The 24,683-nt window shown below is 43.9% G+C and overlaps 1 protein-coding gene across 1 annotated transcript in view; it reads right to left on the bottom strand.

The window, feature by feature from the left end:
* The window catches only part of dlg5a (discs, large homolog 5a), a 97,484-nt gene that overhangs the window by 54,173 nt on the left and 18,628 nt on the right, over positions 1-24,683 (bottom strand). Inside the window, exons 2-6 of the mRNA XM_079512514.1 lie at positions 17,176-17,244; positions 13,726-13,912; positions 10,431-10,577; positions 4,119-4,302; positions 1,200-1,316 (exon numbers count right to left, since the gene is read on the bottom strand). Of these exons, the coding sequence (XP_079368640.1) occupies positions 1,200-1,316; positions 4,119-4,302; positions 10,431-10,577; positions 13,726-13,912; positions 17,176-17,244 (704 nt within the window). The remainder of the gene's footprint in view (positions 1-1,199; positions 1,317-4,118; positions 4,303-10,430; positions 10,578-13,725; positions 13,913-17,175; positions 17,245-24,683) is intronic.

Below are 24,683 nucleotides of genomic sequence, written 5' to 3'. Positions count from 1 at the left end.
TCAACACAAAGTCACCAGTCAACACAGTCAACACAGTCACCACAGTCAACACACAGTCAACACACAGTTACCAGTCAACACAGTCACCACAGTCACCACAGTCAACACACAGTCAACACAGTCACCACAGTCAACACACAGTCACCAGTCAACACAGTCACCACAGTCAACACACAGTCACCACAGTCAACACACAGTCACAACAGTCACCACAGTCAACACACAGTCAACACAGTCAACACAGTCAACACAGTCACCACAGTCAACACACAGTCAACACAAAATCACCACACAGTCAACACACAATCACCACACAGTCAACACAGTCAACACAGTCAACACAGTCACCACAGTCAACACACAGTCAACACAAAATCACCACACAGTCAACACACAATCACCACACAGTCAACACAGTCAACACAGTCACCACAGTCAACACACAGTCAACACAGTCAACACAGTCAACACAGTCAACACAGTCACCACAGTCAACACACAGTCAACACACAGTCAACACAAAATCACCACACAGTCAACACACAATCACCACACAGTCAACACAGTCAACACACAATCACCACACAGTCAACACAATCACCACACAGTCAACACACAATCACCACACAGTCAACACACAGTTAACCCACAGTCCAACACAGGACCATCAGGTACGTGTTGTGCGTGGCCACCTGCATAATGACACAACCCACAGTCAACACACAGCAGCCACCTTCACAATCACAACCCACATACAGTCAACTTGTCACACAGCAGCAGCGCAGGTTTACGGACGTAACGCAAAGCATGGATTAAAGCAAAAATAAAATCTCATGTATGAAAAGGTTTGCATGGCCAAGGCCAAGTGCTGTGTGAGATTTGTGAAACAGTGTGATATTGCTAGTTTGACCACTTCACATTCTCTAATCGTAAAATAATAAAATAGAAAATAGCCTAGTAACTAAGAGCTGTGTCTATTTTCGGTCGAAAATAGCAATTTGGAAAAAACGTGTGCTTTTTGGTAAAAACAAGCCACATGCAACTGCCCAAAACTATGGAATAGAGTATCACTAGTCGCCGGTAGGAGACTCAATGGAGACAATGGCGACAAAAAAAGAAGAATTGCCATGAATTCAAGCCAAGGCTCCATTGGGTGTGTAAACTATCTATTTAACGGTAGAAGTGTGGGCGACCTTCACCTTCTGGCTGTAGCGCTTGCTGAGCACGTCGTAGTCCTTCTTCACCACCTCCAGCTTGTCCATGGCCGTGTCGTACAGGTTGTTCAGCACCTCGGAGGAACCCTGCTCCCTCATCACCTGTCAGAGGGTAACCCAGGAAACACCAATTATAATCATCAGATGTTAACCCATTTTGACCAGAGAAAAGATTCTACAAATGTCTTCTAAATCATGACAGTTTTCTGAAAAACCTCATGTTTCTATGTCAGTGGTGCTCAATATTTCATGTCAAGGACACCCAAAGATATATGTAATTGGCCGCCGACCCCCATCTGAAAATATGTTGTTCCAGGGACCCCCCCAGAAGCAAAGATTAAGTTAAAAACGCGCTGAAAGAATATATATTCAAAGATTTGTGCCCCATTTTCACGATTTTTCAAAAATAGCTAAAGTATAACACAATGCTTAAAATACCAAAAGGGGTTCCCGTCCAAAATGGGTTAACCCAGGAAACACCAATTATCGCCCTACTTGACTGTACAACAGCATCAAACCAAAGGATCAAAAGTAGCAGATCCACATGCAAGTTTGAAAGTTGGGGTTTGGGACTTTGGGACAGAGACAATATCAAAAATGGAACATTTAAAGTGTTTTTTCCCCTTACACATAGGGATGACACAGGGATGAAATGGGATGCCAGATTTCTTTTCCAAGTTTGTACTTCAAACAGAGATGGCCAGTGGCCTCACGCCTAACACAAAGTCTACGATATTGATTGGATAACTGTTAGCTAGCTTTAAATAATTTTAATACCACCAATAATAGCCATAGCAGTGTTCCGTCAGTCCCCAATATGAAGGCGTTTGCATTTACAACCAGCAGTACCAAATATGGCCAGTAGGTGGCCCTAGTAGTCTCAGCAAGTAAAGGTACATCCCAGATTAGCTCATTCTGCTGGTCAAGGTACACCAGAAAACAGTCGTGAAAATTTCTGATGAATTGAAAATGGTGGACCCTGTTGTAAACAAGTGTAATGCTTAATCATGGTGTCGTCCACAGTAACAGTTATTGTATTGAAATGTACCCATTCTACATACTGTGAAATAAAAAATTCAAATCAATCAATCAAAACAAAACAAAACACATACAATACAAATATACACAGTATCCAGCACCCCTGGGGGGTATATGTGCATGTGTGTGCGTGTGTGTCAGGGGGTACACTGCGTTTGGCTTATTCCATCACCACTGACACACACCCATGAATGCACCCACTCACAGTGCAATGAGTGCATTCCCAGGCACCCTTGCTCTAGCTGCAGCATACTCTCTCACACGCACGCACGCACACACTCACGCACGCGCACACACCACAGGGCACTTTCCATCACCCTTGCTCCAGCATATGCCAACACACATGAATTTCACAATATGATGACACTCCAAATTTCCCCGTGGGAATCAATAAAGGTAGGTAGGTAGGTAGGTAGGTAGGTAGGTCTGTCTGTCATCTACATGATCATTTAAAAACACAGGTAAATATGTGTGTGTGTGTGTGTGTGTGTGTGTGTGTGTGTGTGTGTGTGTGTGTGTGTGTGTGTGTGTGTGTGTGTGTGTGTGTGCGCGTGCGTGCGTGCGTGCGTGGGGGCACAGTGGGCTACACAGACATTGTAATGTCATTGAGGATGCACTCAGCCTCGCTCACAATGACGTCTTTGCACAGCTGAGCAGCTGACCTGTGCTCACAGCCAATGATCCGTCATGATGATGTGCAACGTAGTACCCTACACTACAGTATGTCTGTGTTGGTTTACGCACTGCGTATTGAACTGACCTTCTGGCTCTGCTTTTTCTGAAACGTTTACACATGGTTGCTGTCAGGTGGAAACCTCGTATGTCCAATACGGTTACTTTTAACGTAACCCGTTGAAGTCAGGAAAGCATGCGAGGCATTTTAGATATTTTAGCGGCGTTGGCTGTTCAAAAAGACCAGATGTACAAGCTCAAAGTGTGTCGCTTCGTGGGGGGGCAGGGGGGGGGGGGGGGGGGGGGGGGGTTGGCCAATGGACAGACGAGGAATTCAGTGTGTGGTTTACGGAGCTCCATTATCAATGTGTGTGTGTGTGTGTGTTGTGTTCCCACGGGAGGTGGTGTGAGATGACCCATCATGATGGCAGTCCACTGCTGCACACACTGGGAGAAAGCAATATTAGCAATATTACACGAGAGGGGGTGGTTTAACGTCATTAATGCACACCTGCGATGCTTCAGCAACTCAGAATTATACAACAGTTACCCTTAAAACTAAGAAAATCGCTGAAAAAACATTTTTTTAATGACAGATGTAGTCACTACGACCACAAATGTCCCAAGAAACTAGCTAGCCTAGCCACCGAGTTTGCTGCGCTCTGGGAGAACAGAGCAGCTGAATTATTTGTTTTGATTAGGTGTGGAGTGGTGCTTGTTTGAACTAGAAGGCTGTTTTAACCAATCAGATTGCTTCCTCGAAACGACCTGTTGTATAATAGGCTTTCATCTGAAATGTTTTAGTTGACGGCATATCATAGGTCTTTATTTTGGCAGGCCTTGATGGCGTTGCAATTTATAATTAGCTGTGTGCTGAAAATAGCGCCGTGTGAACTTGTAGTTTGTTTGGCTATTTTCGGAAGCATATAATGACTTGTCTTAGTTCTACTGGATGTCTCTTGTCCACTAGTCCCTCCATAGAGCGACAGAGAGAGAGAGAGAGAGAGGAGTGTGTGTGTGTACGTGTGTACGTGTGTGCGTCAATTTAACAAAGGTGCAGACGATCAGCAGAGTGATCGACGTTTGCGCTACTCTATGCCGAATTGAAGTGGACTCGGACCCAGACTTTCTTTTCTCTCCCTGGAAATAAAAACGTCTGGGTTTCCGAGGCTATGGTCGTCGTGGTTGCTGCACCTGTTGTTGCTGCAGCCGCAGGTCCTGCACCTCCTTCTGCTCCTCGCTGTGGAGGCGCTGCAGCTCCTGGCAGCTCTGCTCCAGGAGGTTCTGCTGCAGGAGCAGCTGAGTGTTGTCCCTCCTCGCTGCCTCCAGCTCCTCCTTGAGCGGAGACTGCTCGCTGAGCACGCGACTGTGCAGCATGCTGCGTGGGGGGAGAGAGAGAGGTCACAGTTAGCCCATTGAAACCACCCGGAGGCCGATTCTACAAAATTAATTCAAAATCATTCTTTCATTTTTATTTAATTTCTTTGGCCTTCCAAATCAGAAGTTCTCAAACGTTTTCGTGTTTGATTCAACATTGATTTGATGGAACATGATTCAACATTGATTTGATGGAACATGATTCAACATTGATTTGATGGAACATGATTCAACATTGATTTGATGGAACATGATTCAACATTGATTTGATGGAACATGATTCAACATTGATTTGATGGAACATGATTCAACATTGATTTGATGGAACATGATTCAACATTGATTTGATGGAACATGATTCAACATTGATTTGATGGAACATGATTCAACATTGATTTGATGGAACATGATTCAACATTGATTTGATAGAACATGATTCAACATTGATTTGATGGAACATGATTCAACATTGATTTGATGGAACATGATTCAACATTGATTTGATGGAACATGATTCAACATTGATTTGATGGAACATGATTCAACATTGTTGAGAAGAGAGTTTTTTTTAAATAGCGTGACTAGCCGATCTACAAGCTTGGCTATTCCTACTATTTTGTAACAACTTTTTAGAATAAAATATTATGGTGTGTTTTGGCCATAATACAATATTTATTTTTGATTATTGTGTATTTAACACAATTTTTGCCTTGGATATGTATACACGTCTTTTATATCAAAACCATGTAGTGCTAAGGTCGTGTATTTTATTGGTATAAAAAAACGCACTGCCGTTCACTCGGACTCCCTTGTTTGCGGCTCCGCAAACTTCCTAATCTAGGGAACTCTCCATGGTTTTGACCAGACGGGCATACTGTACTTCTGTCTTCATTTCTGACTTCAACCTGCCTCTCGTTTGGAATATGAACGCTTCTAGATCTAGAGAGACTTTAGCGTGACCAGCGCGAGGTATGAATGGAACTTTATGCCTCCCGGTTTTGGGGAGGGGGAACGGAAGGCGGGCTTTTCAGAGTAAAATCTTCCGCCTTTATTTTGAAATATGCTGGCGACTACAGAAGTGTTAAAACTAAGGGATATTTCACTTTAAGTTCAGTATTTAGATATTTGATATTCATTTTTAACAGACCCCTTCCTATACAAACCCATTAGAACTTCATAAACGGCATTAAAAATGTGCCATTTTGAAATGTTGACGTCCTCACAAGTACAGTACTACAAACGTGTGTGTGTGTGTGTGTGTGTGTGCTTGCGTGCGTGTGCGCGCACGCGTGTATCCCCCGTAGCGCATGCAGAAACATGCAAGCTGCTGCCAAACATGTCGTACAGTGAGTACAGGGGCACTTGCTCATGTTGAGTAAACATAAGGGCTCATGCTATTCAGGGCCGTGCCAGGTGAGGTGGAAGAAAATGCTGAGAGTGAAGGGAATTTCGCCACAGCTTCTAGTTGGTTTCATTATTTAAGAAGTGACGGGGCTCGCCCGCCACCGAAAGTCGATAACGGTAGTGCAAACAGAGGTGAGGAAAGCATAATCCGTTGAGTTTGATTGCTTTTCCCCCGGACAGCATGGCTTGTTACACATGCAACCCATGGCTTTTGGAGGATAATCCCCCCACCAGCCTCCATGTCACACTGCCTTCCTTTTTGTCTATCTATACCAAGGACAGAAATATACAGCAGTGATTCCCAAACAAAGGAGGGTGGGGGGTAGGTACTGTAGGTATGTACCGTAGTGTGGTACTGTGTGTGTGTGTGTGTGTGTGTGTGTGTGTGTGTACACATGCACGGACGCACACACGCATATGTCCAAAACTGTTACTTTTCACGATTCATTTCACGATTCATTGTTACGATTTCACGATAGATCTGCAAAAGTAGCAAAAGTAGCAGATCTACCAGCTCGAGCTTGTACTTTTTATGCCATTGTGTGACGCTGTAGTATAATCAAGACATCAATTTATGGGAGAAACTAGGGGCGGGACGATTCACTTATCCCCCGATTCGATATGATATTGACTCGACACCTAGGGTGCCGATTCGATTAGTATTGCGATTCGATTGCGAACGTATATTTGTTATTTATAATTATAAACAATATAAAACATGAAAAGTTGAATCATACACTTCAATGCAGCCAGATAACGTCAGTCAGTCACTTACACTTACAGCGCTAGCATTTATTGAACAATTAGGATCTAATTCACACCAGCATTTTTTCCAGTTGAGCTCTTATTTTGAAAAGCCACATTTCCAGTCTACCGGAAGTAGTATTAACCTAGGAAGCTGAACGGAGCCTGGACAGGCCTTGTTTACAATATGAATCCAAACCGGGGCACTGGAGAGCTCCACATCGTCGGCTCTGTGCCGTCAAAGAAACGTTGTTTTGACCAAAATGCCATCTGGGACAAGGAATATGAGATACAGGCGATTGAAAGAATTATGGCGACGACGATCTAAGATGGGCCATCCAGTGCTGTGCTAACAACATAGCTAGCTAACCGGCTAACGTAAGTAGCATTATGGCTCAATCGATCGAATGCACTATAAAAGCGCAATTGCCATGGCATTAATCAACGGCAATGGCGGTAAGCGTTGTATCAAAAAATAGGATTCAATTGACCTACATCTACGGCAAGGGCGCTGAAAGAATTAAGGGCCTTTCAAACGGGAAGCGATGAAGGCAGACAGCCTGGATCAACGACAAGTCCCCTCCAGGCCTGCTCAAGAGGGGCGCGACAACACAAGCGGAAAAAAAAAAGTTAAACAGAATCCAGGTCTGGTGAGTCGCGGGCGCGTGCACATAACGAGCACGCGCGCAACAAATTCATGGGAATTGCCCCTTTACTTCTCCGCACGTACAGAAAAAATCTGACCAGTCTGAAGCGAGTGTTGCAACAGCACCCCCTATTGGTACTCTAAACATCGGGACATAGGTTAGGACATAGGGACATTGCTGTTCCTTGGAGTGGTTGCACCACTCAAAAAAACAACGCAGATCTCATTGAAAATGAACTATAGACGCGTTAAAATTGCTTCCCGTTTGAAAGGCCCTTTACTGTCATGAAATAAATAAAATAAAATAAAAATAAAGAAATCAGAAAAAACTAACCATCAAATGAATACAAATATATCACGATTCGAACTTCGCGATATTTGAGTGAATCCATTTTTTTCGCACCCCCACCCCCCTAGAAAAAACACAGAATATGGACATAACTTTTAGGCCCATTTAGGCCTGATGTCAAAACATTTTAAAAATCCTGACAGTTTTCTGAAATACCGGTAGGCCTACCTGTGTTTCTGTATCAGTGGTGCTCAATATTTCATGTCAAGGACTCCCTCTCTACATGTCAAGGACCCCAAAAATTATATGTAATTGGCCGCTGACCCATATGTTATTCCAGGAACCCCCCAGAAGCAAAGATATGAGTTCAAAACGTTTGCTCTGAAAGAATATATATTCAAAGATTTGTGCCACAATTTCACGATTTTTCAAAAATAGCAGACCTACAAGCTTGTAGCGCGGCACTCAGTGCTGCGCTATGAGCTTGTAGATCTGCTATTTTTCAATAGCTAAAGTATAACATAATGCTTATAAGACCAAAAAGGGGTTCCCGCCCAAAATGGGTTAAGAGGTTTCTGCCCGACAGCGATGATATGAAGGTGCCATGTGTCTCTCCGGTTGAAATCTAACGCCGACCCCAACCAAACAAACCCATGGAAAAACGAATCGCAACAGGAAACAAACACCTTCTGGGAACACGGGACTAACAGTTAGTGCACAAAGCCTTATTTCACAACTTTCTTTCCTCGTGGAATTTATGAGCAAATAACAAAAACCTAATGAAATGTGCCGACTTTGAACACTAGTCCCAAGTCTGTGTGCTTTAACACATTAAGACCTGAGGCCGATTCTACAAATGTCTTCTAAACTGGTTTCTGAACAAACCTAGGTTGTTATATTGGTGGTGCTCGAACCTTTTCATGTCAATGACCTCCAAAATGTGTATGTATTTGGCCACAAAACCCCACTCTCAAAATATTTTGTTCCAAGGACCGCCCAGAAGCAATGATTTGAGTAAAGAAATGTCAAAAATAGCAGAACTACAAGCTCATACTGTAGCGCGACACAAAGTGACACGCTATGAGCTAGCTAGTATATGATACGTAGCTTAAGAGTTAGTTCATTCAGATATACTCGAGCGGCTTCGTGCTAATACTCAAGGGACATACAGTACATCGAGGGGTTTATATGCTGCATTACTATGTGGGTGTACAGTGTTCGCAAGACCCACACGTCATACGCTGATGTGACGATCTATCTCCCTGCTCTAATGTTTAATGATGGTGTAGGGAGAAAATGTAGCAGAGCCGAACGCCAAGATGAAATATATGCACGCTTGTATTCTGAATTGGTTAAATCTATTCGTGAGTTATCTGACTGAACGGAATTTTTGAAAAATATATAGCCAATACCTTTGACACAGACGGTCTTGAGGTTTTAACGGGATAAAGACGATTTGATCTCATAAATGCATCCCTTCCCCCGGGGTTTTAACCCATTCAGGCCTGACGTCGAAATTTTAAAAAAAAAGTTTTCTAAATCATGACAATTTTCGGAAAGATTTTAACGATTTTTCAAAAATAGCAGACCTACAAGTTCATAGCGCGCCACTCGGTGGCGCGCTATGAGCTTGTAGATCTGCTATTTTTCAATAGCTAAATTATAACATAATGTTTAAAACGCTAACGCTAACGTGACATGGATGCGTTCCAGGTCTCAATGGATTAATGCCATCCATGTCTTTGTGTGCAAAGGCAATTCTCTTTTTATTGCTGTAATGGGCTCTGGCTTCGAGGGATTCTTTTCCAATTAGGTTAATTGCAACACCGAGCCATTATTTGTCCCATGTTGCAGTAAGCCGATACATAAAAATAGGACAATTATTCCTCGGATCAAAACAAGCAGCGGCTGTAACACCATGTAACACGATGCTCATCATTCAGTCATACTGAGCACAACTAGCTATAGCAGTGGTTGCCTAACTTTTTGGGTCAACACCCAAAGGAGAAATTAGACGTTTCCCCCCCGAGACCCAAATAGTGACAACAGCAGATGTAGGAGGTCACAACAGCAGTGTGCAATGTTCACCATTTCTTAAACTTTTAATTAACAGAAATTACCGGTATTAGATTTTCTTTTTGCTATAGAGTGTTTGTTCAGTAAGAGCAGTATCCCCATCTCTTTAATAAACAGAACATATATTTTCCCTATCATCAGCTTCATTTTTATAGTGTTCCAGTTCCAACTGGCAGCTCATTTAACTGCGTCATCACTTCCAATTCCACTTGATCTGTATCATGTCTGAACAATGTACTATGAACAAAACAGGTCAACTAAGCCAAGGCATGTCATGAGCTTGTGAATCTGCTACTGTATTTAGGGCTATTTTTGGAAATGTATGAATTTTTTTCCAACAGATGAATTCACATGGATGAATGGAAACGATTATGCTAAAATCTCTATTATCTATTTATGACAGCTTTCTTAGCAGTACAGGAAAAAAGGTTACACACACACACACACACACACACACACACACACACACACACACACACACACACACACACACACACACACACACACACACACACACACACACACACACACACACACACACACACACACACACACACACACACACACACACACACGCATTTGTAGAATACGCTATTTTTTTAATGGCCTATTCTTTGCTTTATTAATATTTTTTTTAACCAGGAGCCTAAAGTCGAAAAATAGTAGCAGATCCACTGGCCGTCAACGCCTTGCAGTTGTGGGCTTGTAGATCAGCTATTCAGTGCATGACACCAGAGAGAATCACTAAATGACACTAAGTGTAAATCAAGCATTCCCTGAAAGTTCTGAATGTTTTTTTTTAATTATTATTTAATAATAAAAAAATGTCATGATCCTCAAAAGGAGGATTTCTCATATTCTACTATACTTGTGCAGGTACATTTTGGTGCTCGCTAGTCACGCACGCACGCACGCACGCACGCACGCACGCACGCACGCACGCACGCACGCACGGAGAGGAATAACTCACTGATAGAAGTCGGCCTCCTTCACGGCCTCCTCACATCTCTTCAGGGTGGTGGTGTGCTGGCTCTGCATGGACTGCAGCTCTGCCATGGCCATCGTGCACTGGCTCTTCAGACGCTCGTAGTCGTGGACGCCTTGTTTGGAATTTGGCCTTTACGGGAAGACAGGGAAAGTGAGGCGTCAACGTGGTGGGGTGGGGGGGCTAATCTGTTATGTGACCCTCGTCTGCAGAGACCCTCCGAACCCACCGACCGACTCGCATTTCACCTCCTATAAGCACGTGTCATGGAAAGCCATGTGTTTACATGCAACCACCGCGTTGGTTTTCACCTCCTATATAAGCATGTGTCATGCAACGCCATGCAAAACCACAGCATTGGTTTTCAGCGTCGGGGTCAAGTGTAGCGGTGTCAGTTTTTTGCGAGAGAAATAAGCAACCAGGTTTATGGAAACAAGCCCCAAAAAAGCTGGTCACATGAGCACATGAAATCAGATATTTCAAAATCTTGGGGAAAGAGTTTTTTTCACGATGAAAAACATGCAACGCGTTGTGAGCTTGAAGATCTGCTAAAGAATCTCCAGGTACTGGGTCCCTGGCACAAAATAACGTTTTCCTTTGCCCTGGTTTGCTCTGGTTTGTTTTAATGGATTAAACCTAAATAGAAACAGACCGACGGTTGTAAAGTACCATACTTTATTTTATTATTTTCTTTCTGCCAATCTGCTTGTGCAAATCTGAAAAGAGATTTAGTTTGGGCGGTGAAAAACAACGACTGGACGATTTAAGTGTTTAACAGAGATGTCTTCCATGTAGCCTCCACCTAATCTGCGTGTCATAAAGAAATGCTCTGTCGAGCACATCCAGATTGAGAAGCAGTCACCCGCGTCACTCTCTCAGGTAAAGTCAACATTATCCCTGTCAGAGCATGACACCTGGACCTGATCAGTGATCACACCCATATCCTGGAGAAACTGCACTGACAAATTGACACAGAAGGTAAACACTCCCCCCCCCCCCCCCCCCCCCCCCTACCCCCCCCCCCCCCCACCACTACCTTTCGGTAGTGGTGGAAACAGTACTTTTACTTCTACTCCACTACATCCCTTGTCTACTTTTGAAAACTTTAGTTACTAGTTACTTTGTAGTATAGATTTGGATTATTATTACAAAAGATACATTAACCCACATTGCTTTACACCATACATTTATTAAATTGTATAAACATCTTTTGAAAAAAGCAGATCTAACATTGTGAGCTTGTAGATAGTCTATTTTCAAATGGCCGAAATACATAGAGGGTGAAGTGGCTAATGTATGTTTTTAACACATTTACTGCTTCTGACGGAAGGTTCCGCCAGTAGGAATCCAACCGGCAACTGCTTCTGGCGTAACGTTCCATCTGATAAGCTTTATTATTGATATCAAACCGGATTGCTGATTTCTTTATTTTTATTTTTTATTTTTTTTGCTTGGCCTCTCCTTCTTTAGCGATCCTAGACCGGATTGCACAACCGTGCTGCCGTTCACCTCCCTTTATACAGGCTGACTAAAAAGCGGAATAACTCAAAATCTACAGAGCTCTACATGGTTTGGATAAAACGTGCGATGTTCGGAGGTCTTTGCTGATTATCCGGTGGTCTAGAGCTAGAAGGTCCAGGGAAAGGCCTACATACTCTCCAAGAGTTGGGAAAGAACATATCAAAAGAGTGGAGTGGTAGGCCCTTGGATTGACCAGTGGATGCAATGTACCCCACTTTGAGGTGTCACGTCTTAGGCCTAGATTTAGGGTAGGATTGAACCAGTCGCCCTGTAGCCATACAAATGCCTAGGGTTCCCAGATTGTAAAATGTTGTTCCTCCATCTTAGGAGAGTATGTAGGCCTTTCACTGGACCTCCTAGCCACTAAGATGACCACAGGCCCACCACTTAAAGACCACATGTTAGGGTGCCCAAATCTGAAGTTAGGTGGTCAAATGACCTGAAACTGAAGCAATTCAGTAAAGGTCAACGCTTCCTCATGGGGTCATTTTAGGGCCTAGGACCTCCAGTAAAGGGTAAAATACTCTTCTCGGTTGTGGGAACAACATATCCAACGATGAGGACCCCAGGCCCAAAGATGTCCCCCTGGCAACTGTTTCAACTTTGGGTCAGCCTACATGTAATTGTGCCCAAATCTGAAGTTAGGTGGTCAAATGACCTGAAACTGAAGCAATTCAGTAAAGGTCAACGCTTCCTCATGGGGTCATTTTAGGGCCTATAACCTCCAGTAAAGGGTAAAATACTCTTCTCGGTTGTGGGAACAACATATCCAACGATGAGGTCCCCAGGCGAAAAAAGATGTCCCCCTGGCAACTGTTTCAACTTTGGGTCAGCCTACATGTAAAAGTGCCCAAAGTTGAAGGGCAGAGCTTCAACTTCAGCTACCCCAGTACCCAAGGTTGAAGCCCTTCAACTTTGGGCAGATCTACAAGCTCGTAGTGCGGCACCGAGTGCCACGCTACGAGCTTGTAGATCTGCTATTTTTCAGTGGGGTACATTGAATCACTGGTCCTGGGTCAATCCAAGGGCCTACCACTCCACTCTCTTGATATGTTGTTCCCCAACTCTTGGAGAGTATTTAGGCCTTTTACTGGAGGTCCCAGCCCCTAAAATGACCCCAGGCGGAAGTGTTGACCTTTACAGAATTGCTTCAGTTTGAGTTCATTTGAGCACCTAAATTCAGATCTGAGCACTGTAGCATGTGGTTTTTAAGTGGTGGGCCTCGGGTCATCCTAGGGCAGGGGTGCCCACACATAAACGCCCAATGCATTCTCAATGGCAATAGCACAAACTTTGCCATGCTACTAGTCCTACATACTTACACCTAGAAACCCCATTCAAACCTATTTAGGTTCATCTTACGGTGGACATGTTTGCCTGAAAATGAATCTTTGAAATGTTTCATAGTTTTAAAAATATAGTGCTTTCAAATTTGATAAATTTATAATGGGGCTCAATGGCAGCTCTATGGCACGTCAAAAAATCACTTTCACCTAGAAACTTCATTCACACATTTTATAATTCAGCTTACTGTGAAGACAAATGCTGGAACTTTTTACTTTTAAATGATTTGTAGTTTCTGAGTTATTTAACTTAAACGCCCAATGCATTCTCAATGGCAATAGCACAAACTTTGGCATGCTACTAGTCTTACATCAGGGGTGCCCACACATTTATGACGTGAGATCTACTTTCAAAATGACAAGTCAGTCTACCCATGCGCGAGCACGTTCCGTGCGTGCAGGGGTGACCACTGTACCTGCAGTCGTCGAAGGTGGTGCCAGGCGATGCCAGTGCCAGGCGCTTGCGGAGCTCGTCCCTCTCCCTGGTCACCTGGCGGAGCTGGCACAGGACGGCGTCCAGGCTGTCGCCCGCTGGCACGCGGTTGTTGTCGTTCATGGCCGTGGGGGGCGGGGGCGACGCTGCTTCGCCACTGACGGGCGACCCTGCAGCCATGAGTAGGGCAGTCACGATTAAACATTTCAGAGGATAAAACAAAGAGGCCAAAACATATTTGGCTACTCTAAATTACATATAAAAAAAATCATTTTTTCACAAAACATTGTGCGGGTTCTGTTCTATTGTTTCTCATAGGTGAAGCACAATGATCTTTATAATTTATAAAGATCATTGTGTATGATGCACCAGTCACAAGTGAGGTTGGAGAACCTTTTCTTTTTTCCTCACACACGTCTGCTACACATTTACAATACCGGTGGTTCTGGTTCTCAAACTTTATTTATTTCAAGGACACCCATAACTCTGACTTGTACAAATGGAACCAAATGGACCCATAAGAGGCCATTCGGTTCCAATTTTGTATACCCTGAGTTACAGACCTGCATGAATATTGGATACAATAATGCCTGCGTCATCTTTAATATAGGAATCGTTGAAGAGAACCGGTAAGGAATCGGACCGTTAAGAGAGACTAGTTAAGAATCTACTGAATCTCCATTGTAATTATGGAGATACAAGGTTTCCTGCCCGACAGGAAGGATTTTCAGGAAGGTTTTTTTGTATCTACATTTGGCTCTTTTTGCTTCCTTTATGTAACACCGGCGCTGAGTCACTTGGACTCCTGTCAAAAGTGGGAGAGAATGAACAGGGTCACCTTCCTTATCGCCACCGCCGAATGGAAACCTTGTATGTTCAAAACGGTTACTTTTGGTGGATCCAATCGTTATTAAAGGCCTATTCATACTCCACGTTTAGGTGATAAGGTGACTCGGTGAAACGGTTGTTAGTAAAAACAGAGAGATGTGTTCGGGTGAGTCTTTTACTTATAACATTTTTAAAACAATAGCAAAGCACAAGACAAGCTCACTTGTGAGCTTGTAGATTGGCTACAGATTTTGGCTACATTTGTGTAACACTGTGTAGTATGACAAAGTAGGGAATTAATAGTTTATGAAGAAAAACAATACGTTGAAATATGGAGTTGAGAGGTTTCTGCAAGAATGTGACGTTAAGAGGTGGATGGAGGGGAAACCTGTGTTACACTGCAGTGCCTAAATTAACTACAAGGGCATTTCATTTATTTTTTTCTATTCAGCACCATTTCAGACTGGGCTTCCTTGTTTCAGTTTACTTTTTATTAGGAAGTAAAACATAATATGATAATATGTGGGGTGTTGAGGACAGAAAACCAATTTAACGATCTGTGGAGTTCAATTTATGAGGCATTGTAGGAGGAGTGGAGCCGCTGAATCAACCTGTGCTAAATAACCTAAGGAACCTTGTGTTTGTGTGTGTGTGTGTGTGTGTGTGTGTGTGTGTGTGTGTGTGTGTGGTTTCGTGTTTGTTCCCCTCTTGTTTCCTCCCGCATTTCCCTCGTGTGTGTGTAAGGTAAGGCTGGGTAGGTGGGTGGGTGGGGATAGACATGTAGCAACGTAGGTAGGTTAGTTAGGTAGCTTGTCTGTGCAGGTGTTAGCGGGTGCGTGCGTGCGGGTGTTAGCGGGTGCGTGCGTGCGTGCGTGCGTGCGTGCGTGCGTGCGTGCGTGCGTGCGTGCGTGCGTGCGTGCGTGCGTGCGTGCGTGCGTGCGTGCGTGCGTGCGTGCGTGCGTGCGTGCGTGCGTGCGTGCGTGCGAGCGAGAGGCTGAGTAAGAATGAGGTGCAAGCCACAACCTTACTGAAATACATAATGTTTAACATGTGTAATTTTTTTTCAGGGGCACGGTGGCACAGTTGGTAGTGCTGTCGCCTCACAGCTAGAAGGTCCTGGGTTCGATTCCCGCTTGGGACGCTGTGGGTGCTGGCGGCGTGTTTCCTCCTCCGCGCCATCAGTGCCCATACCCGAGGCGGGGTTGGCGAAAGGGCCTTTCTGTGTGGAGTTTGCATGTTCTCCCCGTGTCCCCTAGGGTAGGTACCCTCACAAAAAACATGCAGTAATCCTGGTCTCTAAACTGCCTCCCCCTGGCCAGCCGGGGCGCCTGATGGAGGGGAAAGGAACTGGTTGGAATAATGTGTTCCTTCCATGTGCTACATCCAACCAGGGAAACTCCCCCCTGTCAGGTGGAAAGGAGCAACTTGGACACTCAGGCATGAAGGAAGCATGAGTTCAAGTCCGTTGCTCTCCCCATGTCCCCCATATATGGGGACTAGGCTGGCGGAGGGTGTGTAGAGCCCAGGATCACATTAGATAATTGACACAGGGGTGAAAAATGGGTTACAAAATCGTGGGATAAAAATTATTAAAAAAAAAAAAACATGTGTAATTTTAATTTTGATCCCACAATTTTGTAACCCATTTTTCACCCCTGTGTCAATTATCTAATGTGATCCTGGGCTCTACACACCCTCCGCCAACCTAGTCCCCATATATGGGGGACATGGGGAGAGCAACGGACTTGAACTCATGCTTCCTTCATGCCTGAGTGTCCAAGTTGCTCCTTTACACCTGACAGGGGGGAGTTTCCCTGGTTGGACGTAGCGCGTGGAAGGAACATGTTATTCCAACCAGTTCCTTTCCCCTCCATCAGGCGCCCCGGCTGGCCAGGGGGAGGCAGTTTAGAGACCAGGATTACTGCATGTTTTTTGTGAGGGTACCTACCCTAGGTGACACGGGGAGAACATGCAAACTCAACACAGAAAGGCCCTTTCGCCAACCCCGCCTTCTGGTATGGGCACTGATGACGCAGAGGAGGAAACACGCCGACAGCGTCCCGAGCGGGAATCGAACCCATGACCTTCTAGCTGTGAGGCGACAGCACTACCAACTGTGCCACCGTGCCCCCTTGTTCCTCCTTGATAACACTCTTTGCTTATGATATTGTGTATGGGTCTGTATTCAAGAATGTATGTAAACACCCAATCACTCAAAAATAAATACATAATAATATGTGGGGTATTCATCAGGGGTTATATTTAGTCTTTTGATTAAAACAATGTTAAAACATTATAATCTGATAGTTCTTTATTTTTGTTCAGTAACAGGGGTCTCCCCATTTCACCAATTTCATCTAATCATCACAGAGGACCTCAGCTTCAAATCTTCCAGTTCCATTTGTTTCACTTCCAACTTCACTTGTTTGCCATGTATCCTGTACGGGACCACTGATAATATGGAACAAACTCTCCTATAGCAATGATTCCTATTTGAAAATAGAGCTTTTATTTAAACAATAAAATAAATGAACCGTGCCGTTTAGAGAGAGAGAGAGAGAGAGAGAGAGAGATATGCCCTTAATTCTGTCATCATTGTACATACCAACACTGCTGAGGGAGCTGCTGCTTTCCGAGTCCGAGGGCATGGTGGAGAGAACGCTGTATGTGGAACCTGTCAACACACACAAAGGGCCAGTGAGTGCATTTGAGGGGTGCAACAATTTAGCCATTTAGACCTGAGGCAGACTCTACAAATGACTTCTAAATCAGTAGTTGTAACTCAAAATTATAAAAAAAAATCATGTGCATCTGCTATTTTTGAAAAGCCAACGCAAAAATCTTAAAATGACCCATGCTTTTAATGGGTTAATCGATTAATCGGTGGTGTTTTTTGGTAAATTAATCACAGGTGTCTTTCCACTTGTATTTCCAGTGTTAAACGTAGCTAAGCTAAGGAGGAGTGAGCCATCTCTCTTCCTTTACAATCTGCACAATAAACACTGAAAAGAAAAAATATGTAGCACATAACAATGGCAACGGCCTATGCAGAACCACATTACAGCCAATACAGCTACATCTGTACCTGCGTGTGCGTGCAGAATTATAGGATCAAAAACAAAAGAATATGGCTTGAACAGCTACCAAACATCTATTTTTTATGACATATGAGTTTAAAAGGGCACTGCTACCCTTTAGCCTGCACAAATGTGTATTCTTTAACCCATTTTGACCTGAAGACGATTCTACAAATACCTTCTAAATCCTAACAGTTTTCTGAAAAACCCATGTTTCTAAAGTATGTCAGTGGTTCTCAAACATTTTCATGTCAAGGACCCCCCGAATTAAATTAATTTGGCCACCGACCCGCATCTGAAAATATGTTATTCCAGGAACCCCTCAGAAGCAAATATTTGAGTTAAAAACGTTTGCACTGAAAGAATATAATATATTCAAAGATTTGTGCCGCATTCTCACGATTTTTCAATAGCTATTTTTCAATAGCTAAAGTATAACATAAAGGCTTAATAAAACACCAAAAGGGGTTCCCGTCCAGAATAGGTTAAATTCAAATGTATGCAGTCAGAATTATTTATTTAGATTGTTTTTCATATGAATAGTCAGCAGCCGACGACAAGGATATTCCGTGTCAGTGGTTCCGTGCTGCCACCACTACACTATGCACTGTCAATCTGATCTGCCATTGTCATTGTCATTAAACCTCCACTCTGTCACCGTGCTTTGATGTATATGGTCCCTGCCCGTTTCTGCCACGCAGGCACAATGTTCACGGCTGAAATGGGATTTCCTCTTTTTATGTCAAGCACGTGAAGAGAGCAGCGTTGCCAAGTCTGCTTATTATAAGCCAGTGGTTCTCACTTTATTGTCCCCAAGGAAAGGACCCCCCCCAAAATTTATATGAGTTGGCCGCAGAACCCACCTATCTGAAAATGGTTTGTGCCAGGGACCGCCAAAACTTAGAGAAGATTTGTTACAAAAATGCATAATTATTAAAGAAATCAAACATTTAAATTAAAAAAAAACAGAAATGTAGGCTACACAAGCCTGTATATCTGCTACTCACTTTGGAATAGCCTACATGGATAAAGGGGTTGAAATGATTGTGATGCTGTAACGTATTTTTTAGGGGACCCCCCTGGGACCCCCTAAAGGACCCCAGACCCCACATTGAGAACCAGTGTTATAAGGGACTTTGGACTTGTGGATAAATACTGCTAGTTTCTTCTTTTGGGCTCATTTTACGTAGCCCTGGCCGCGCTCGTTTCTCACACAAAATCTGGCAACACTGTCTGGAAGAGAGAGAGAGAGGGAATAGCTGTCCAACACACACACCGCTAAGCTTGGGGGTGGGGGGGCTATTACACATGGTGCTGCTGCAATCCATAGGGGCAGACGCTCTATGCAGATGATCCCCCATCCTCCTAGCGCGAGCAAAGCCCCCGCCGCTCTGAAAGAGCAGCATCCATATGGCCGGCGACAGATCTGTGCTGACGAGCATCTCAGAAAGGCACAACTTAAAAAAAAAAAAAGGCTGGTTTGTTCCAGAAGCCATTGTTGCATAATGTGTTTGTTTGTATTTGGGATGTACGCACAGTATGGGTAGCAGCTTAATCACATTCCCAACTCATGAACCAAGTGATGTGAAACAGCAGGGCTGCACCATTACGCCAAACATGATCATGGGCAGGTTGAAAGTGGATACAACCATTGGGTAAGGCAGGGGTAGGCATCCTTAGACACGGGTGCCAACATTGGCACAGGAGAGAGTGATCACTGGCACACTGGCATAATTACGCGAGAGATATTTTTTACTTTTAAACACTTTTACTACAGAAGTACAGAACCCAAGTTAATTAAAATAGAATATTCAAATAAAGTCCCCTCACGTCTACAAATTACATCCTGCACATAATCCAATACTCGGGAGGATTCGAACCCCAGCCTCCGTTGTACAAAAGACGACCGATTATCACATTCACTTTAATTGCCTCATGCACGGCGCGCGTTTGCTTGCATAACTACAAAGGTCTCGCTTAATGTCAATTAAATGCAACGCAGTCTTAAAGGGATAGTACTACACCAGTGCTACCGGAGGAAAAGTTTAGTCTAGAACCCAACCCTGTTGTGACTACTGGTTGATTTGATCGGTTCAGTTTCTGCCATACTGCTTTAACTGTCCATGCTTCAACTAAGGAACGATACCCCTCTGTAGGGTACGTGGAAATTTAGATGGGGGGCAAGTAGACCTGAGAGGTACTACTTGCCCTGCAGGGCAAGGATGAAAAAACCTTAACGACGGACCCTGGATCTGGGTATCCATCTTGGGCCTCCCCTCTGGGCCCCAGCTAAAACCTCCGGCCCTCAACGAGGGACTAGTCCAAGCCTAAAGAACGATGAGCTCTGTGAGAGCCAGCCACTTCAACTGTGGCCCTCCAGTCAGAGGACAGGGAGGAAGAGACAATGAGGCATGGATGGAACACTAGGGCCAAGATGGCTTAGTAAGGAGCCAACGAGATAAGGGACGAAGGCAATTGGGCGAAGGAGAGGAAAGGGAATAAGGAGAGAAAGAGAGAGCGAGAGAGAGAGAGAGAGATGCTGGGAAAAAGCGGAGAAGAGCAGAGAGGAGCAGGCTTGTAATCTGTTCTGACATACCCTGAAGCTTAATGCTCACAGCACACAGCGTTGAGCGCCGATTTCATATTGTTCTGTGAGACATGTTGGCAAGCTCTCTGGGGCTGTGCAGTGTCAGTGTGTCTGCACTGCACTGCACTAGACTGTACTGATGCACTTCTCCCTGGGCGCATTATAACGCAAGAAAGACACAAGTTCATCTGACCCGGTCTCGTAGTTAAGTAAATGAAGACAACCGCCGCAATTAACAAGCATTGCGCCAGCTCAAACTGAAGGGGAAAAAAACTGTTCACATCTTTGCTGTACAGTGAAGCTTTGTTCGAGAAAAACCCTGTGTACTGTACACTGTAGTGGAGGGAGCGTTTTTATATGATTTCACAATTCAAAGCAGTGAAACAAGTGACAGTAATGTCATCTGCAGCAATAACATGATACACACACACAAAGACACACATACACACAAGAGGAAAGCACAGAGAAGGAAAAGCCGGGGAAACTTTCAACTTTATTGAATCCCTATCAAATCTATTTATCCCTGGAGTGGAGGGTGATTTGGTTTTGCAGCAAGCAAGAGACACAGACACAGACAATAAAATACAAAAAGCCCACATACATAGGGTGCATCAAATGGGGTGGGGGTGTAGGTATGGGGAGGTACTGAATCTTGTATGTGATTCTAGGATTGGGACCAGAGTAAAAGAATGAAAAAGCTGCACAAACGAATAAAGTGCTGAATCAAGTGCTGCATACAAGTATAAAGTGCTGAGTTTCACAGTTAAAAGTTGTCACCAATAGAAATACAACAAAGCCATACTGTCACTGAAGAACAACCATTTATTTGGCTTGAACGACATCAAAATCCCATAGAGCAGTGCTGCCCAAACTTTTCAGCTCAGAACCCAAATTTGGGGTCTCCCCAGGACATACCAAAATACCTTATATCTATCTATCTATAATCTATCTATAAATGCACCAAGTCTGTCTGTCTGTGTGTGTGTAATCCACGTAACTCGAGAACCTGTAGAGGCTCCAACGCATAATATCGGGGTGGGGCATGCTATTCCAACTTGCATTGTTCCAAGTAGGCCAGTGCCCAACGGGCACCGCCGTAGAGGTCCCACGGGCACCGTTCTAGTCTATCTATCTATAAATGCACCAAGTCAAATTCGACACACGCGTTCCACACCACAGCAGTGCCCGGTGTCGAGTTGGTCGGACCCACGGTTGTCCAGAATCGCCCCAAACAGGCCTCTCTGCCCGGGCTCTGGATCGGGCCCCTACCCAGCATCCATATATGGAGCTGGCCTGTTCTGACCTCACAACACTCCATATTTGGGCAGACACAGAACTCCATATATAGGAATAAAGGGACACAGAGAGACAATCATTCCAAGTAGGCCAGTGCCCAACGGGCACCGCCGTAGAGGCCCCACGGGCACCTCTCTAGTACAGTATAATCCTGCATATTCAATAGTGAGCAACTCTCTGTGAGCTTGTAGGTCTGCTATTTCCACTGTGTTACGGAAACACCGCCCTAGAGGCTATCATGGAACACAGTGATACATCTAGTAACAAACCACACTAATTAACAGACTCAAACGGAGTATAGATTCCATATCAGATATCTCTCTCGGTCAGTTAGCCTCACGCAACACCCGTTAATCATAGCAATTAGCGCCAGCCTCATTCGGGGGTGGGGTGAACATTTGTCTACACGCTGGACTGCAGCAATAAAGCCTGCCTTCATTAATAACAGAGGAGTATCTAGTCCGCAGGAGAGACAAAGGGACATTTCACCTACCACCGTTGGCCCGGAGGCCCATCACTCACAACACACCTGTCACCATTGGTCCCAAGGCCCGTCAGTCACAACCAGGGCCTGACGTCCTTATTAACCAACAGATAAACGTATCGTGACAACCCTGAGGTGGCGCAACAAGCTTTGTGTACAGTCAGCAGCAGTCAGTAGTAGACAAGGTACTCGACGCCACTCAGTGGGGTAAAGTAACTAAGTACATTTACTAAGTACAAGTACTGTTTCTTAAAGGAGAATTCCATACTAGATGGTTTTCTTACCTTTATTTGTAGTTGTTACGTCCTCACCAAAGAGGTCCAGGTGTTATTTTGTGCAAAAGTGCATTATTGGCTATTTCCCCTACCATAAGCCCTCAGTGGGGGTTGGGTTTTTGTGCTAATTTGCTTATTTCCATCAAAATAAGTAGTAAAGTGTGCCGCTTGGGATACTATTTACATTATGAAGAGAGGATATATACAAAATAAATAGATGTTTGAGCGATGGAAATAAGCGAATTAGCACAACACCCCATAGCCCCATTCAATTCATTGGGGCTTGTGGTAGGGGAAATAGCCAATAATGCACAACTACAAATAAAGTTTTCTAGTATGGAATTCTCCTTTAAGTAAATTGTGAGTTTTTATTGTTTTACTTAACGTAAGTGAAGTATTTACAATGTTTAGTACTTTTACTTCTACTCAGCTATACTGTACATCTCAGAGGTAAATAGTATACTTTTACTCCAATATAATTATTTGCAAACTTTAGTTACTAGTTACTTTGTAGATTATGATCGTTATTACAACACATACATTAACAGCTTTTTCAGCCATTTACATTTCGACAATTTGAAAACAGCCGATCTGCAAAACAATTTATATATATTTGGAAAACTTGTGAAATGGGACATTCTGCATAACGAGTACCTTCTGTGCTAGTACATCCACCAGCCATAGTGTACACAGTAAGCACACACTGATGCAAAAGTACATCATTTACTCAGCTAAATATACTCCACTACAGTCCACCACTGACTAACAGATGAATGTACTCTGGGACAGTCCTGAGGTTCAGTCTGCTTCCTGTACACTCAGTTGGTACCCGGCTCAGCCTTGCCATGTACGCTCATTTGTGGCTTGTAAATGGTAGTTGTTGGGCGCATTTTTTGGGGGGCTTGTTTCTAAAGTCTACTTGGCTTATTTGGATTCCTTCCGAATGTTATTTACACCAGACAGTTGATCTCAAACTGTTTATTATAAATATATATTTGTCCTACAGACCAAAATATTTCTAAATATGGCTCGGGCAGCTGGCGTAGCCATCTGGGCACCTAGGCTGCTAATCCAGCCAGTGTGTTGCGGGTTCGAGTCCCGATCCCGGCGACCTTTGCTCCATGCTCTCTCTTCCCATTTCCTGTCAGACTACTTTTACACTATCAAATAAGGGCATAAAAAGCCCCCAAAAATATCTTAAAAAAATATAAATATTCCGAAATATTCCCCCCCAAACAATCAAGCTCTTTCAAGCTCACATTGCAAGTTGTAAGCTTGTAGATAATCTACTTTCAAAAAGCCAATGTACAGTACAGTATATGTTTATAAAGTGTTCATGTGGCCTTCGCCACTTTTTTTGCGCTCGTTTTAATAGACCTGGTTGCTTATAAATTTCCAGCTAAATCTGGCAACACTGTGGCCGGGGCTAACGGCCTGGCTGCAAGACAAACTGCAGCAGCTGAGCCCTGCCTGCCCGCCTGCCTGCATCCAGAGCCATGTAGATCTGAATGATGCAAGTGGCACAAGCAGCCGTCACACACATTTAATCAAGGGCCATTACATATCCTCGCTGTCGGGGCAGAAACCTCTCATCTCCATATTTTAACTGCACTACTAAAGTAGCAGATCCACAAGCCGCCATTTTGAATTATATGAAAATCAGTTAAAATGCATCTCCTCCCAGGATCTTTGATCAAAATGCACGAAAAGATCATTTTACTATTTTTTAGTCCTGAAAAGTAACAGATTTATTTGGACATTTCACACGACAGGGATGATATGCTAATGAGGTGTAAGCTAGGGTTGGGATCGTTTAGGATTTTATATATTTAACAAAATATACTGTATATAATTTTGATGAACACAAATTCAATCATGCGTATGGTACTGCATGCATATTATTATAGTGGTCCTCGCGGTCCAGGTTCCCTCTGGGCTACTCGAGGGGGTTCCAAATGGACCCTTGCAGGTCGGTAACTCTGTGACATTGTACATTTGGTTTCACCACTGGTTATTATGATTGTATATTCAGACGTCAACATGCACATAGTCCACATAACCAGCTCTGGCAGCGTGATAAAACCGGTTCCCGGAAAAGGTTCCAAAATGTGATGGAACCGATTATGGTTCCTCGATGTTGGATCCTTCGGTTCCGGATCCCAGTGCAGCAGCTCAAGATGGTTCACGGAGGGGAGGAGGAAGCTGGATGCTATCCTGATGAAGAACACACTTAAGACACCTGGCATTTGACCTGAAGACACCTCAAGTTATTTTCGGGGCCTTTATCCGGAGACAGGACACATGGCAGTGTTGATCTTGACAGCACATTTTGATTTAGTCATATTTTAGTCATCTGAAATGTTTTAGTTCGAGTCTAGTTTTAGTCGACTAAAT

Source organism: Electrona antarctica (genome assembly GCF_951216825.1).
Source record: "Electrona antarctica genome assembly, chromosome: 10".
NCBI lineage: Eukaryota > Metazoa > Chordata > Actinopteri > Myctophiformes > Myctophidae > Electrona > Electrona antarctica.
The sequence above is the reverse complement of the archived record's forward strand: the minus strand, read 5'-3'. Positions and strand labels throughout refer to the sequence as shown.